This window comes from Protopterus annectens, chromosome 2.part2 (genome assembly GCF_019279795.1).
Source record: "Protopterus annectens isolate FY-2018-M chromosome 2.part2, PAN1.0, whole genome shotgun sequence".
NCBI lineage: Eukaryota > Metazoa > Chordata > Ceratodontiformes > Protopteridae > Protopterus > Protopterus annectens.
The window spans coordinates 438,901,755-438,917,855 of record NC_056730.1 but is presented as its reverse complement, the minus strand read 5'-3'; the positions used below and the strand labels follow the sequence as shown (position 1 = coordinate 438,917,855).

Sequence of the window (16,101 nt, the reverse complement as noted above, 5' to 3'; positions counted from 1 at the left end):
AACCGACCCAGTTTGGCTTCGTCAAGGGAAGATCATGCCTTTTGAACTTGGTCGACTTCTTCGAAACAGTCACCAAGCCATTGATGAGGGAAAGGCAGTCCATACAGCCTACCTTGACCTTGCAAAGGTTTTGGACACAATACCCCACTCAGGTATTGTAGAAAAACTTACCAGCTTAAATGTAAACCCATATGTCACAAGATGGGTTGCAAACAGAACCCACAGGGTTAGAGTTGCTGGCGCTATGTCAGACTCCAAGCCGGTCACAAGTGGTGTCCCACAGGGCTCGGTCCTTGGCCCCCTATTGTTCGGCATCTACTTCTCAGAAGTACAGGCCAACATGGGAGGACTTTTGCTGACAAAGTTTGCAGACGACTGCAAACTGGGCGCCATAGTGGAAAGTGCATCGGACACGGATATCCTTCAGAAGGGACTCACGGAAACAGATAGCTGGTGCCAGAGCCATGGCCTGAAGTTAAACGCCAAAAAATGTATAGTCATACCCTTTGGGAAAAACAAGGTAACCCCAAGCTACCATATAGGTGGCAATCCACTAAGCACAGAAGAGGTTATCAGGGACCCAGGTTGACAGTGGCCTTTCTTTTGACACTCACGTTGCTAAAGTGGTTAGAAAGACCTTCTACACTGCCCACCTGATCATGAAGGGATTCACATCCAAATCTAGTGAGGTCATCGTTCCCCTGTACTCTTCACTTATCAGACCAATGATAGAGTACAATGCCCCATTCGGGATGTATCTCACCCGACATCTGCAGCAATTGGAGAGACCCCCAAAAGTTCCTCACCAAAAGGATAAAGGGACTCCAAAATCTGTCATATGCTGCCAGATTGAAGAAACTCCAGCTCTATTCAGTCGCATACAGTCTGCTCAGAGGTGACATGTGCCTGACATACAAGGCCATGTCCAACCTGGAATTAATGGACATGCTCCACCTCAAAAAATCCAAATCCACCAAAACCACAGCACGGACATAAATAGGACGTGCTGGAGGGATAGATTTATCACTCAGAGACTCCCTATGCTGTGGAATAAAATCCCGGTCCATGTGAGGCAGAGCACCTCGCTGGCTCTGTTCAAGAGAAATCTTGACCTGTGGATGGGAGATCGTAGGTTTACCCCGGGAATCATCTCTGTGTCACTGCTGGACAGAGGCACAACAAACTAATGGGCACAGTATTTTTTCATATAAGGGGTGGCGTAAGCCACAAAAATTTGGGCTAGGCTTATAAATGCCTTAGAGCAGATAGCCTAGTATAAACCTATGAACCTATAAGCTGAAGAACCACTCGTGAGGCATCAAAAGGCAATGACAGTTCTTCTGGTGATCTGCTTTTCCTTACAATATTGCTGGCAATCAGAAAGCAGTCTGTATCACCCATTTCCACACTGGCATGGCTTCTTGATGTTTAAAGTAATTTGCAGATATTCTTAAATGTACCTTAGCACTATAGCATGCAGTGCAGAATTTACCAAACAGCACCCCTATCAGGTAACACTAGTCATTGCAGGGTAACACTAGTCATTGCATTCATATATAAAAATAAAATTTAAAATTTGTTGTTGCCTTGCACGGACATCGCCAAAGGAAAACATGGAACTTAAACCTCAGTGATGCAGGCATAGGAAAATCATCTTTTGCTCCCAAAGATTTTAATGGGTGCACCATGACACATGCATGAAAGTACCCCATTAAAGCCTATAGATGTAGCTCACATTACCCTGTGGTAACATCCCAACTGGAAGAGAAATTTTGGGGAGCCATAGTTTACTAAAAAGTTTACAAAGCTTTTTTATAAAAAAGGGGCCCAAAAAAAGTAAGGAGAGGCAAAGTGAAAAATGCCTTGTGGCACTTGACTCATCAAATGCGACAATGCAAAATAGAAACACTGGTGACTTGAACAGGGCATGATGGAGGGACAGATTTATCTCCCAGCGACTGCCACATCTTTAGAATAGGCTGCCAATTCATGTGTAACAGAGCACCTCTATGACACTGTTCAAAAGGCCCTTAACAGGTGAATGGGGCACTGTAAATTCTTACCGGGGAGGGCACCCACAGCACTCTTGGACATGGGCAATTACTAAATACAATCCTGGGTATTGACTAGAGTACCTATGGTATTACACTGAAATGAAATGGCTAGGCTTGAAATGACATTTGGGCCGATAGCCTAGTAGCCTCTTACAATCCTAAATGAGTGACTGACTCTCAGATGCACTCGTTGTGAAACTGAATCATCTAGCAGTGAAATTTGCAGCATGCAGTGGTCAACACAACTTTTGCATGAGAGACTAGATACTGATTTACAAACACCTGAAACAAGTTCAGTCTTAACCAAGACTTTGTTTCAATAAACATAAAACAATATGACCAAGAAATATGCAAGACCCAGCACTGGGAATATATAATTTAGCATTTAGAAATGGTTTCAGAAATGCGTTCCAAAATACATATACATATGGACACTGATGACAGGGCCATAGCTGGAAAGTGGAAGCCCATCAAGAAGCAGGGGATCAAGGCAGGGAAGAGGTGGGTATATCTGCCAGAGTATGTAGGCAGCAGTTGCTTGTGCATGTATGACTCGCTTGTGTGGACAAAGGGGTTTTGGTGGCCCTAGCAGTGAAGCAAGTGCTTCACTCATTATTGGGCAGAGTTAGCCTCTATAAGTGCACATGTTCTCATTACCAAGATGCAAGCAAGACACAAAGCCCCACCCCCTTCCAGGACAGTATAATGTTTGACTGACTGGCTCGTTGGTTAGCATTTATAGTAGCAAAAAAAGAAAAATCATACATGGAAAATTCATCATTTGGAATCCTCAAAAGATAAGTTGGTGTTGTTTTCATCATCTACAGCTGTCATGGGGGCAGCACCTGTCAAAGTGTCTGTTTGCTTCCACTTTGGCACAGTCATCCTTTGTACCTTTGGGAAGAGGGAAATCCAAGGCAAAGGAAGAAATTATTTTTAGGCTGATGGCGTGGGAGGGGTTGCAGTTTCCCTGTCCTGCTCTGAGACATAATTGAAGACTAAGGTCCAGGCAGAGGCTACTATGGTTTGATTTGCAGTGCTGGCATATAAAGAAGAAAGGGAGAAGAGAAAGCCAACATAATTCTTAATGACAAAGGGCTGAAGTGATGCTGAAGCAGGAGACTGACTCCTGAGGCCAATGGGGTTTGGCTAGGCGTTACTGAAGAAAAACAAAAAGTAAGCATGAGCACCAGTGTTGAGTTCCCCAGGTCAGGTTTAGCACTGGTGGACAATTCACACAATGCTAAGAATAGTAACAGAGAGATCAGTAACAGAAATCCCACTCAGACCAGTGCTGGGAAAGGAGGTCATGTCAGCATCCTCGAGACTAGCACTGAAACATGCTGTGCCAGTGAAAAATTTGGATTTCAATTCCCCTGCTCCACTAGTAGGAGACCAAGTATCAGTCTTCCTTTGGCAAGACAGCAGATCTGTCACAAACAGTGTTTGGTATAGCTGGTGAGGGAACTACCACCTGTGTAGGTTGCATTGAAGTTTGAATGGGAGGTATGCCCTGTCAGATCTGAAAGATGGGTAATCAATTATTATTTTTAAAAGAAACCCACAATCTTGAGATGAAAAAAAAACAGGCTCATGCAAACTAATAACCTTAATTTTCAAATTCTGAACATGATTCTTTACTACCTGGGGGATAACCAAGGGAGTAGGTCATACTTTAGCCCTGGATTTAGATTTATGGTGTTTAACAGACTTTCCACTTTGGACTGAACTTGTAAGAAAAGACTTAAGAGGAAGATGGCTATAAGAAAAGGCAGACAAGGCTGTTTCGGACAAATACAATTTAATGTAGTTTGTTTTTTTGATAATACAATATAAACATTTCAGAAAGATGGGACACTTTTGGGAGTTATGCTCATCTCCTACTTTGGCTACCTTCAAGGCTAGAATTATCTTAGCAACTTTTTAAATTTTTTTAAGAGCAAAATGTAAAATTTATCCTTATTTTTGGGGCTTTGTCCCCCATTATTTTGGGCTCTGTCCAGATTTCTTGGGCTAACAGGTTAAGAGCTATGCAAGATTATCATGTACAGCCTTGTCTGATTTAGGAGATGAGCACTATTAAGTGCTTAAAGAGTGGCAAGAACTTATGTTTGTCTGCTTAAGAACTATGGCTGCGTAGTATGTTTCTGTGTTCATAGACAGTACATAAACTTCATCTGCCTGTCTCGAGGAAGACTATTCCTCCCATAGGCACACTTATAAAATTGACTTTTCCAGCTTAGCTCCACAAAGGAGAAAGTAAAATCAGTGAAATTAACTTTTTTTTTTTAATAACCAAAACACTAACAATACAATGGGAACACTAACTATAGGAGTAGAAGCATGCAGGAATTCCACCTCAGAAAGAGAAAATCAATGGTAACACTTTCTAAACGTTTTAAAGACACAGCAGAAAAGATACTGCAGTGTAATCACATTAAGGTGTAATTCACCAGACATAATTCTCCAAATGGCACTGCTGTGTCAGTATCAAGAACATACTGTTAACTTTCTCTGTTGAGTTTGAAGTTCAAAATCCTGGGATGTCTGAAAAGTAACAGTGTAGGAAGTTCAAGGAGAAATTGTTTTCCAGTGCAATAAACTACAAAATGTTTGGTACCCTTCCTCATTAAAAAACAAATTAGTAAAGCAAAGACAAGTGGAAATGTGAAAAATGGACACCTATAAAAATTCATATTAACCCAAAATGATGGTTTAAATATTTAAAAGAATACTTACAATGAATAAGCACTGGTGTACAAGAAACTTCATTGCCTCTGTGCTTGTTTGTTAAAGTAGTTGACTGCCTTATAGGTGAGAAATGTTTAGTTGTTGAAGGAGTATAAACATGGCGCACCTGCATTCCAGGAGAAGGAGATGTGTGGATATTGCACTCAGCTGCCGAAACAAAATATAAAAAAGGTACAGCACTCACCTAGTGCAAACAGAAGATCTGCTAAACAAATCAGAACTAGAAAACTAAATATTTGTTTTTACCTTTGAATAAAACAGATGCCACCTCAAGATCAGAGTTCACCTGGTCCTGAATATTTTTGCTGTCCTCTTCATTCAAAGACTTGACAAACCGGGAACACACATTCATATCAAACCTGTTGGGCAAAATGAACTTCATTTCCATGGCAACATTCTGAGCTGGACGATCCTCCATTCCAGGGTCAGCCTGATGCTCTACCTTAACATCTGCCATTTCAGATAAAATGAAACTGGTATCACTGTTTTCGTCCTCAACCAACTGCGTGCCAAGAATTAGACTTTCAGGTGATGTCATGGTGAAAGCAGCAGCCTACAAAATTCTGCTCTTCATTACCAGGAAATCACTTCAACATAGGAAACAACACACTTCTTCCAGAAACGGTCTGCAAATACATAAAACTGTATTAAATACGTTTTACTGCACCAGTACCAGGTCACATACATACATTTCTTAAAAACATTTTGCCCTGCCATAGTTAATCAGGCAGATAATAGCTTTCTCAGTAATGCTACAAATTGGGGGGTATTATATTTGTTTTATATTTGACAGTCTGCTGAGGGAGGCAGTTAATTTTTCACATTAAGTTTGGTTATGAGAGTAGAAAACAGAAAAATAAAGCTAACTGTACACCAACTTAGAGCATTCAAACAAATCAAAAAAGAAAATTATGTGCCAAACAAAGTTAGATCTGTAGAAGTGGGTCTATTCCCTAAAATTCATAGCACTAAGAATACTGGCACTGGGACTGCTTAGCACCATTCCTCATCTCATAATGCACTTCACTTGCCCCTACTCCAGATTGGAGGATATCTACACTAAAGTAAAGTAGTACACAAATATAATTTATAGACAGCCATCTCCTCCAAGGCAGGGTAAGGTGGCTAGGAAGGTTAAAAAGGATGGAACCATTCCTACAAATCAAGATTTACATACCTCTCAACTGTACAGATTTTTGCCTCATATTTTTGGTCCATTTTTCATAAAATTGTGGTTTTCTGTTAAATTAATGGAAAACTTTATAGATGAAGTTAGAAAATAATGACATACATTTAAGCTTCAAACTTCATACCCTTCAGAAAATTTATGCTAATGCAAAATCTGTTATTCTATGAACTTTCTAAGTTTCTAAGAGCAGTATTTAAAATTGTCCCTATTTTTGGCCTTTGTCCCACTTTTATTTATAGCTTTGTCCAGATTTGTTGCTTTAAGAGACTGAGAGGTAAGATGTAAGCACATAGCTGATATTTAATAAGAGTAGGTCCATTCTGTTCACCTCAAGAGTTCCAAACTTTCCTTACTGGGGGTACCCCCTAGGGAGCTAGACCCTTGATAATGGTAGACCCAAAAGAAGATCAAAGTGTAGTGATTAGGCCCAATTTATAATGCTTTACAGAAGGTATTTGCTGAGGACAATTTAGCCATAGCACAAATATAATCCAGTGCTGCATTCCTAAAAAAGGCTACTGGAGTAGATACAGTTTTTGCATCAGGCAATGGTGTGCTGACAGAGCAAAACATAATGCAGCCAAAAGATATGTGGCACAGGTAATTTTGGGTACTTACTGACACAAGGATTTGGAAGTAAAGGAAAACAAAACTGGTAGTTTTTTTTTTTTTTTTGTTACAAAGACTTGGTTCTGATCTCAAAGTACCACACCTGGTGAAAGACAAGCAACTATCCAAAGGTTAGAGTAGGCTAGAAAGTAAAACGGGCAAATCAGTCGATTTAAATTTGATTCAGCAGCAGCTTAGGCATGAAAGAAGACACTGGCTACAGAGTGCAACTCTGCCTCTGTGAAACAACGTAAGCAGAGAGATATAGTTCAAAGTGGAAAATGATAATAGTGACAACAAGGGAAAAAAGCAGGAGAGAGAGAGATTGTAGTATTTTGGATGCATGGATGCAAACCAGTAAGGAAAACAGTAATAATCACACAGAATAATACAACTTTAATTGTAAAACTAACAGTATGGGGCTAGGTAGGCTATAACTCATACAGCTTAGACTACTGCAGAGGCGATTGTTTGAACATCTACCTTTCTAGTAAGTTTACTTACTCTTTTGTACTTTATATGTGAAGAGTATTCTTCACAAAGAACAAGTGGCGAGTGCGTTCCTGCATGCTACAGCACCTAATAGTGATATACACGACTTAGCGGTACCTGCTGTACGATTAAATTACAAAGACTGAACTCGCTATCACTTGTCATGATTCCATACCTGACGTTCATTATCCACACAGTTTCATCTCACTAATTTCAATCAGTTAAAAATGTATTTTGTAGTGATCGGACACTTGACTGTCTACATATAACATATATTGGTCATTCGATGTAAAACACTACCGTAGTTTCGATCAGTAAAAAACACAAATGATATCAAAAATATAAAAATAAATTACTAGCGGTGCATTCCATTGAGACGGACGTTGAAAATGCATCCAAATCAAAACATTACAAAATTCCTTACCATTTACTATTTAATTCAGACTAGTTGCAAACATAATAAACGAAAGGACAAAATTCCACCACCAACCATACCTCTCATGCTCTTAGCACAAGATATCTGAACAAAGCCAAACAAAATGGGGACACAACGATCAAAAAATGACAGATATTACTCTCGTAAACTTAGAAATTTGTATAACAGGTTTTGTATTAGCATGCATTTTCTGAGGAATACAAAGGCTGAAGCTCAAATGCCTTGACTATTTAGAGACGTCAATGTCCAGCAGTTTACCTGAAAACTACACATTTTATAAGGAAAGGACCAAAAATATAAGACAAAATCTGGACAGTTGAGAATTATATTTCCTGGAAAAAACGAGGAGGTAAATACCTCTACACCGTTGATAAAAATAAATCAGAACAAGTGGAGAAGAAAGAGCACACAAATGCCAGTACTTTCACTGACGTAAACTGGACCGAAATAGATTATACAGATCTATTAGGAGGGAACATAAATAAATAAAAATAACTAAACCATTACCAATGGATGACTCGATATAACATCTAGCATCTGTTGCCAATCCAAAAAAGTCCAATAAAGCCAAAACATACACGTTTGAAGCATCGGTAACCGGTACTGCATCCATTAAAATTGACATACACAGCTTTGCTAAAACATGAAGCTGTCAGCTTCTTTTCTCCTACAGACATAAATAAAACACGCAAAAAGACACGCTCTCCAAACTGGTTGAAGCATATTGTTTGTCGCATAAGCTTTTGAAAGTTCAAGCTGAACACTGTCTCATATACAAATACAAAACAAAATCACTGAGTCGAACACACAATCACTACCTTGTACAAGACAGTTGTTATTTCAACCCACTGTTCTAGTATCCCATTACTATTTCCGTTTAAATGGAAGTTACCTAGTAAGCAATAAAGTTGGTTGACATCTTAAACCGGAAGTACTTTTGTAAGATGGTAGCGTAGTGATAGGAAGCCGCATGATTTTTCTGTTTTGTTTTAACTACTACTTTTTAATAGTATTTTACTTCTGATTGTTTTTTTCGTGTCTGTATTGTGCATATGTAATATTTTGGATGTATTTATTCTAGGATCTAAATGGATTTATAAGTCTAGTGTTTTGCCAGGTAAATTAAATTGTGTTTTTCTTAATGTTTTCCCTGTTTGCGATTTATCAACTTAATTTGTTTCTCGACACACTTTTATGTTGCAGCAAATGCTTTAGAGTTGTTGATTATAGAAATTGCAGCTTTCAGTAGAACTAAAGGGAGAGATATGTTGGCAAGTCAGTGAACATTGCTTAGTTATTTGTTGGCACATTTCTCTTTTAGCTGCAGATCCAGCTTACATAGCAACTTGTTTGTCTATTTGTATTATCTTAAGCTGAAATGTCTTTCACGTATGTTTTGTCATTGTTTGATTTTTGCTTTTGTTTAAGGAAAGCAGTCATTGGCTCTTTTTGTACATATTTTTAAATAATTGGGTAGTTGGACTGGTCGAATGATCCATTCAGCCACGACCTGGTTGGAGAAGCAAAGTTTGATACATAGAAGTTCAGATTGCAGCTGACTGCATTGCATTATTTAAATGTTTTGACGTGACATCATTGATGATAGGGAAGTTAAAGTATTTAAATACGCCGAAAATACCTGTTTGCAAGAAAGAACGAAAGTCCAGTTTGTGGCAGTACAATGAAGAATTGAGTTTGAGTTGTAGGTAGGTTGTATCACAGCAAGTTAAACGTTATAGTAAGTGAAAAACAGTAGTAGATTCCTATCAAATAGTATTTGCTAGTATTTATGAAACGGCTACAGGTGTACGTTTCTTGAAAATGTGTGAAGTTTTCTTAATGGTTCTAGTCTACTGGTGTTTTGGTTTCTGAAGAAAAATGAGTTGTCATTGTCAGCATCTAAAATTTAAGGAAATAATTTTACCTTCGCTTTATTTTTATGTACAAGAATATAGTGTGTGGAAGCTGGACTGTAAGTACTAATAGTAGAAAATAGACAGGGACAGGCAGTCATTTAGCATGTTTCATTGTAATCCTTATACTTGGTTCAAAGGTGATGAAAAGGAAAACTGTTTTACGTTATTAAGAGTGAAATTGTAGTCCCCCCCCACCCCCCATGCTTGCAGATCATTAGACCTTCTCTCGGGCAGACATTTACTGTTTCAAGGGGGGAGCTTTTATCCAGGCAGTCAGTTACATAGTTAATCCTTTGCTTGCCTTTGAGCGACTTGCTCTTTAATGAAGCAGTCTCTTGAGTATTATACAAGTAGTTCTTCCCAGTATAATTGTAAAGTTTACGTCTAAAAAAAATTATAGTTTCTTATTCCCTAATCCTTGGGGGAAGTAATTTTTTTAGTTCTGTTAAGTTTTTAACTAAACCAAAATACTGGTTATGGCAGGAGGAACGAAATAATAACCAAACTTCTTTAGTGTATACTTTATTTTCACTGCTTTCATCTTGCGACTTCAGGACTAAAAAACACTTAAAAGCTTCTATACTTATTAACATCTCGTTACATCACACTGTTAACCAATTTCCATTTAAAGTGCCTCAAATCTTAAACTTATAAAAACTTTTTTTTTTACATACACTTTCCTATATTTCAAAAAATATTTAATAACTTTGTGTCTTGGTGTTCTATCTGCTTGAAGTTGTATCTGCCACCATGTTTTCTCTTTATTTAAAAAAAATGTTAAAATCACCTCTCCTTGCATCTACCTTAACTATTTCTAAGACTGAACAAAGAAATTTTTTATATGTCCCTCACTCAAATGTGTGCCTATATAAGGTGCTTTTTTATCTCTATTTTTAATATTGTAATAATGTCTTCTCACCCTTTCATGTAACGATCTAGTAGTCATTCCTACACACAAACTAGAACATCTACTGCACAAGTATGCACCACCGCTTTTGTTTTGCACAAGCAGACCTGAAGAGCTAACAGGTCTGAAGATGATAGAGAGAGAGAGTTATTGAATGTACCAGAATACAGAGGCCAGTATCACAGGTAAATAATCTTGAACAAGAACAGCATGAAAATACTCAGTATGTTGATGTTGCTTCAGCTCTTAATAACAGACAAGATCCATTTTTTTTAATTCTAGCTTTAATACCATGTCTGGAATTAATAATGAATATAAAGAATCCTGTGAGAAAATGTTCAAACTGTTGAAAAAATATAGAAGTGTGGACTCAGAATAAATATCTGGAGAGATGTCTTGAACTGAAAATAGTACCTAAAGGACTGAGACTTTTTCAAATGCCGTAATGTAATTAATGTGACTGACTCTCTTTTTATATTGTTCTGGTTGATTTCTTCAACCAGGCTGGCTTAAAATTGCTAGCATTGTTAATAGACAGTAATAAGATTCTGGATAATCTTAAGAGCTGATATGAAATTAGATCAGTAGTTATATATTCAAAGCAGTAAGAATGTCTATTACTCTCCTTGTCTTCGTGATGTTGAACAACATGAACAATTATTACACGTAAACATAATAAGTTAGTGAGAGAGATAGCTGCTTATGAAAATTCAGCAGCTTATTTTCACTTTATGGTTAAAAACAAAAATGACAATGAGAAGAGTTTTGGTTCTAACAGTTGTTGTGTCTTTCGGCTTTTCCTGGTTAGGGGTCGCCACAGCGGAACTCCGGTCCGCCAATGATTGGCAGTAGATTTTTACATGCCGAGTTGCCAGCTCTGATGCACAACCTTCAACGAAGGTACGCCCATTCACGCATGTCTCCACACAGACGCTTTAGCTGAGAATCGAACAGGACAACGTCTTACTGTGAGGTGACAACGCTACCTTTGTTTAAATACTTCTATGAGTAAAACAATGACTGACAGTTCTCTTAACCAATCGGGTACGACGATTCCGTGGGGGCAGAATATACAGAATATTTCTTGTGGTAATTCTAGAAGTACATCCCAGTACTTCAAATGAAGCTAGCCTAAGAGGAGCAGAAATGGTGAGGGGAAACTGATACTTCCTTCGTTAATCATGAAGGAATACTTAAATGAATGGAGCGAAGCCTAAAACTTTTTTATTTCAAAATGAAAAGAGAGGGGTGAAAACGAGGGCCATGAGAACCAGGGAGTCAACACTTTCCGGATGATCAACGGACAATTCAATACAAATGGTAATGACAACACTTGCATTTTTAACTTCTCTGATTTTTCATTTAATTTCATTGCATATTGAGGTGTTGTCTCTGGGACTTAATTTTGTGCCCACAAAAAGGGTGGACTGTGTACGAACTTTGTTGGAACTGAAACAATATACTAGAAGGTTAAATTTGAATTTTTTATTACATAATGTGCAGACAAGTTTTCTAAGTTTGTAAAACCTTCGTTTTACTCCAACCCTGCAGAATACATTGAAAGTGTTTGAAAGCATCTGTGAGACTGAAATTAGAGTTGTATTTGCAAAAAGTAAATGTTATAAATATTTTAACATGACAACTGATGAAAGAAAAAGGGTACTTTTCCTTTATTGGGGCAACAGGTCTAATGAGCTGTTGGAAGGTTGACATGCAGTCACAATGATCCATAAGATAAGGTTTTCTCTGTTAAATGGAGGAAGATGATTTGCGTACTTAATTTATCAGGAAATGTGTTTTATCAAACTTGCCTAATGTTGTTAATGCTCCTGCTTACGAACTTTACCAGACACCATAGTATTAGCACTGTTGCCAGTAGCAGTAAATATGGGAGGTAAGAATATTTTGTAAAATAGTAATTTATAAAGTAGTACTTGTCATTATCAATGTCTGGATCATTTAAATACAGCATTAGGATAGCCACCCACTCTGAAACCATGCCGCGCAAGTATACGGAGACAAACTTTATAATGTCACAGGTTGGTTCAATATACTTCAAAACCTTCCACCTTTGTAACTGTAATTACAAAGACAAAATGGTGCATATGTGTTTTGTTTGCTAATCTCTTCCACGTTTTATCAGAGAAAGAAAGTACAATGAATTTAGGCAGTAGGCTTGAACTCTGGGAGGGTATTATTAAGAAGGAGTCAAGGGTTACAAACTTCTGGCAAAGTTAAATTGCCTGCTTTATGAAAAGTATGTCACCTTCGATGATGTCTGTCTAAAACTGTTACCTTCACTGATGTCCTTTAAGAGTAAGGGAGTTTGTCTTTTAGAATGCAAATGGGATACAGTCTCTCAAAAAAAAAAGTGCCATTATTCCTTTTTTTGTCCACAATTTGAAGTCGAAATCTCTCAGGAAAAAGTGAAGGCTGTTCCCATGTCAGTGGCAGCAGAACGATCTTTGCGACCACGTGCTAACCTTCCAACAGCTCATTAGACTTGTTGCCCCTATAACAGAAAAGTACCAGAAAAAGTTTGATGGAAATAAAAAAAAAAAAAATCAGAAACTCAGAAGTGATAAGGGAGGGGGATTAGTAGTAATGAATTCTGACCAGTATGTTAACATTGTTAAATGTTAAGTAATATGGAAGAATATCAGCAGATTAGCAGATGAGAACATTTGTGTGATAGAAAAACCTACTATTGAGACCTTGTTTGAGACCTTGTTTGGAATATCAAAAATTCACAAGGACCCCCACCCACCCACTTTGACCCATAGTCTCTTCTCCTAACTATATTACTGAAGGAATTGCCTTAGTGTTGGATGCTGTTTTAAATCCTATAATACAAAGACTGAAATCATATATTAAAGATTCGTGGGACTTCTTGGATAAATTGAGAATCTTTCTCACTAGTTTTGATTTTAAAAGCGACAAACATATTATTTTTACAATAGATGTCACTTTTTACTGAAGTACCACATGAATCAGGTATAGAATATGTGGGAAACTTTCTAAATAATGTCTCCATCCAGTCGTCAAGGTTCCTTTTGAAGAGGGCCAAGGAGGTACTCTGCTTGACATGTATGGGCAGTCTATTCCAGAGTATGGGGAGACTCTGGGTCAGGAACCTATTCCTCCAGCATGTTTTGTACTGTGAAGTATTGGATGTTTTATTGGACAACAGTTTTTTTATGTTTGAAAAATATTTTAAACAGTTGAAAGGTGTAGAGATGGGGTCACCTGCTTCACCATCTTTTGCTAATATAGTAATGGGATAGTGGGAATGTACAGTATTGAAAGAAGTCTGAAATATTTAATGTGTTATTACAATAGATTTGCAACAACCAAAAATCACGAATTGCGCTACAGAAAGGATGTATCGGAACTGCTCTGTGTTCCAGCCACTTTATTCACATAAAATCTCAGACATTTAGCGCTTTCATCCACATCAAATATGGACTTCCTCAGAATGTCCGATATACTAACCACAAGTCCTTAAATACATTACTATTGGTGCCAAAACCACAAATTAAGATTAATTAAACAATCAATCTAAAATGTTAATTAACAGTTTTTTGATATGTAAAAACAACTTTAAAATGTATTAAAAATATATATGAATGCATTTAAACTCAATAAATTGATCAGTTGCTGCATATAATTGATATCTCATAAAGGGCTACATAACTACTAAAATTGGTGTAAAGTTAATCAACTCAGATTCTCAGTACAATATAAATACTAAATAATACTTGTATGTTAAATACTTGTTTGTTAAAAAAAAATCCATTAACCTAATCGTGCTGTTAATCAATTAACATTTTAGATTGTTTAATCTTAATTTGTGGTTTTGGCGCCAATAGTAATGTATTTTGGGACTTGTGGTTAGTATATCGGACATTCTGAGGAAGTCCACATTTGATGTGGATGAAAGCGCTAAATGTCCAAGATATGTGAATAAAGTGGTTGGAATACAGAGCAGTTCCGATACATCCTTTCTGTAGCGTAATTTGTGATTTTTGGTTGTTGCAATAGTTGTTGATTACGCTTGAGTATTTTACTGGTTGGCGATATGGATGTATCAGATGGACTGTCTGTTTCTACCCTGATTGAACGGGAAGCATTTCTGAGATTCAGATCGGAGATTTCCACTTTGAAGGGAGATATTACGTGCCTTATAGAGCTGTTTTCCCAGCCGGGCTCCAACGTACTACAAACTTTTCCATCGTGTGCTGTACGTAACACGTCAGCAGTGAGTGTGTCTGAATTTGAAATGCCTAATGGACAAGGAGGTGGCAGAGATTTACCTGCTACCAATGATTTGGTGGATAAGACACATAATTCCGAGGCTAGTGTTACTAGTCAGATGCTTGACAAGGATTTCACTTTTTTGATTTTTCCTTCTCCAACTTCGATGAGGAATACCGTCGTATTGGTACCAAGCCGAAAAAGAACATGGTCGGGAGAACTTATGCAGCATCAGTACACAACACAAACGTGGACAAAGGTACTTTAAGACATAGTTCAGGTCTTGGTACCAAGACCTAGATCACTGTTAACGCTGATGGTCAGGACTATTCTAAAAAAAATTGGAGAATTTTTTCAAAAAAGATGAAGGATACAATTTTAATGCACAAACTGGTAGTCAATCGAGAACGGGTGTTGACAAAGGAAATGTATTGAATGGGACATGGATGTATGTGGTAAAAAATTAACTAGTATTAAAGGGCTACAAATCACTGCGGTGGTGGTGCTGCAGTAGCGTTGTCGCCTCACAGTAAGACGCTGCCTGGTTCGATTCTCAGCTAGAGCGTCTTTTGCATGGAGACATGCATGAATGGGTGTACCTTCGTTGAAGATTGTGCGGCAGAGCTGGCGACTCGGTACGTAAAAATCAAGTGCCAGTCATTAGCGGACCGGAGTTCCGCTGTGGCGACCCCTAACCGGGAAAAGCCGAAAGACACAACAACATAAAAGGGCTACCAATCAACAATGCATATTTCAACAAATGTTTAACCTGTAATATTTTAGATTGATCTTAATTTGTGGTTTTGGCGCCAATAGTAATGTATTTAAGGACTTGTGGTTAGTATATCGGACATTCTGAAGAAGTCCACATTTGATGTGGATGAAAGCGCTAAATGTCTGAGATTTTATGTGAATAAAGTGGTTGGAATACAGAGCGGTTCCAATACATCCTTTCTGTAACGTAATTTGTGATTTTTGGTTGTTGCAATAGTTGTTGATTACGCTTGAGTATTTTCCAGATTTGTAGATTTGTTTTTTATTGTAGAAGGTGATAATACAGTAATTTTTGCAAATATGGTTCATGTTAAATCTGAATTTCTGAGGTTCACTTTGGGAGACAAAGGAATAAATGTAAACTTTTTGGATGTTAATTTATATTTGAATGAAACAAATGTATTTTGAAAGTAAAATACATCTTAATCATCCACTGTTTGAGAAAAAAATGCCAAAAGGTCACTTAATAATGTGAAGCCGTATGACCAGTAATGATTTAAGTTACAAAAGAAGAATTTACAAAAATATGTGAGATGTTTATTGCTAGAGGGTATAATAAAAGTGAACTTGGTAAATTAGTAGACGAAATTTATAGTAAAAGATATGAAATATGCCCCCATATTAAAGGCACCTTTTAGAACTAATGTAACAACTAGGGGAGATAAACAACAGCATAGAGTTACTTGTAATCTGGAAATGTCAGTAAACAGTAAAGAAAT

At 37.5% G+C, this 16,101-nt stretch overlaps 2 protein-coding genes across 2 annotated transcripts in view; one reads left to right on the top strand and one right to left on the bottom strand.

Annotated features, from left to right (window-relative positions):
• Nucleotides 1-8,388, bottom strand: part of ANKRA2 (ankyrin repeat family A member 2) — a 536,537-nt gene extending 528,149 nt beyond the window's left edge. The window contains exons 1-3 of the mRNA XM_044063946.1: nucleotides 8,039-8,388; nucleotides 5,052-5,431; nucleotides 4,794-4,952 (exon numbers count right to left, since the gene is read on the bottom strand). Coding sequence (XP_043919881.1) covers nucleotides 4,794-4,952; nucleotides 5,052-5,343 — 451 coding nt within the window. The 5' untranslated portion in view covers nucleotides 5,344-5,431; nucleotides 8,039-8,388. The remainder of the gene's footprint in view (nucleotides 1-4,793; nucleotides 4,953-5,051; nucleotides 5,432-8,038) is intronic.
• Nucleotides 8,389-8,456: 68 nt separating this feature from the next.
• Nucleotides 8,457-16,101, top strand: part of UTP15 (UTP15 small subunit processome component) — a 1,055,146-nt gene continuing 1,047,501 nt past the window's right edge. The window contains exon 1 of the mRNA XM_044063945.1: nucleotides 8,457-8,648. The gene's annotated coding sequence lies outside the window, so the exon portion shown is untranslated. The remainder of the gene's footprint in view (nucleotides 8,649-16,101) is intronic.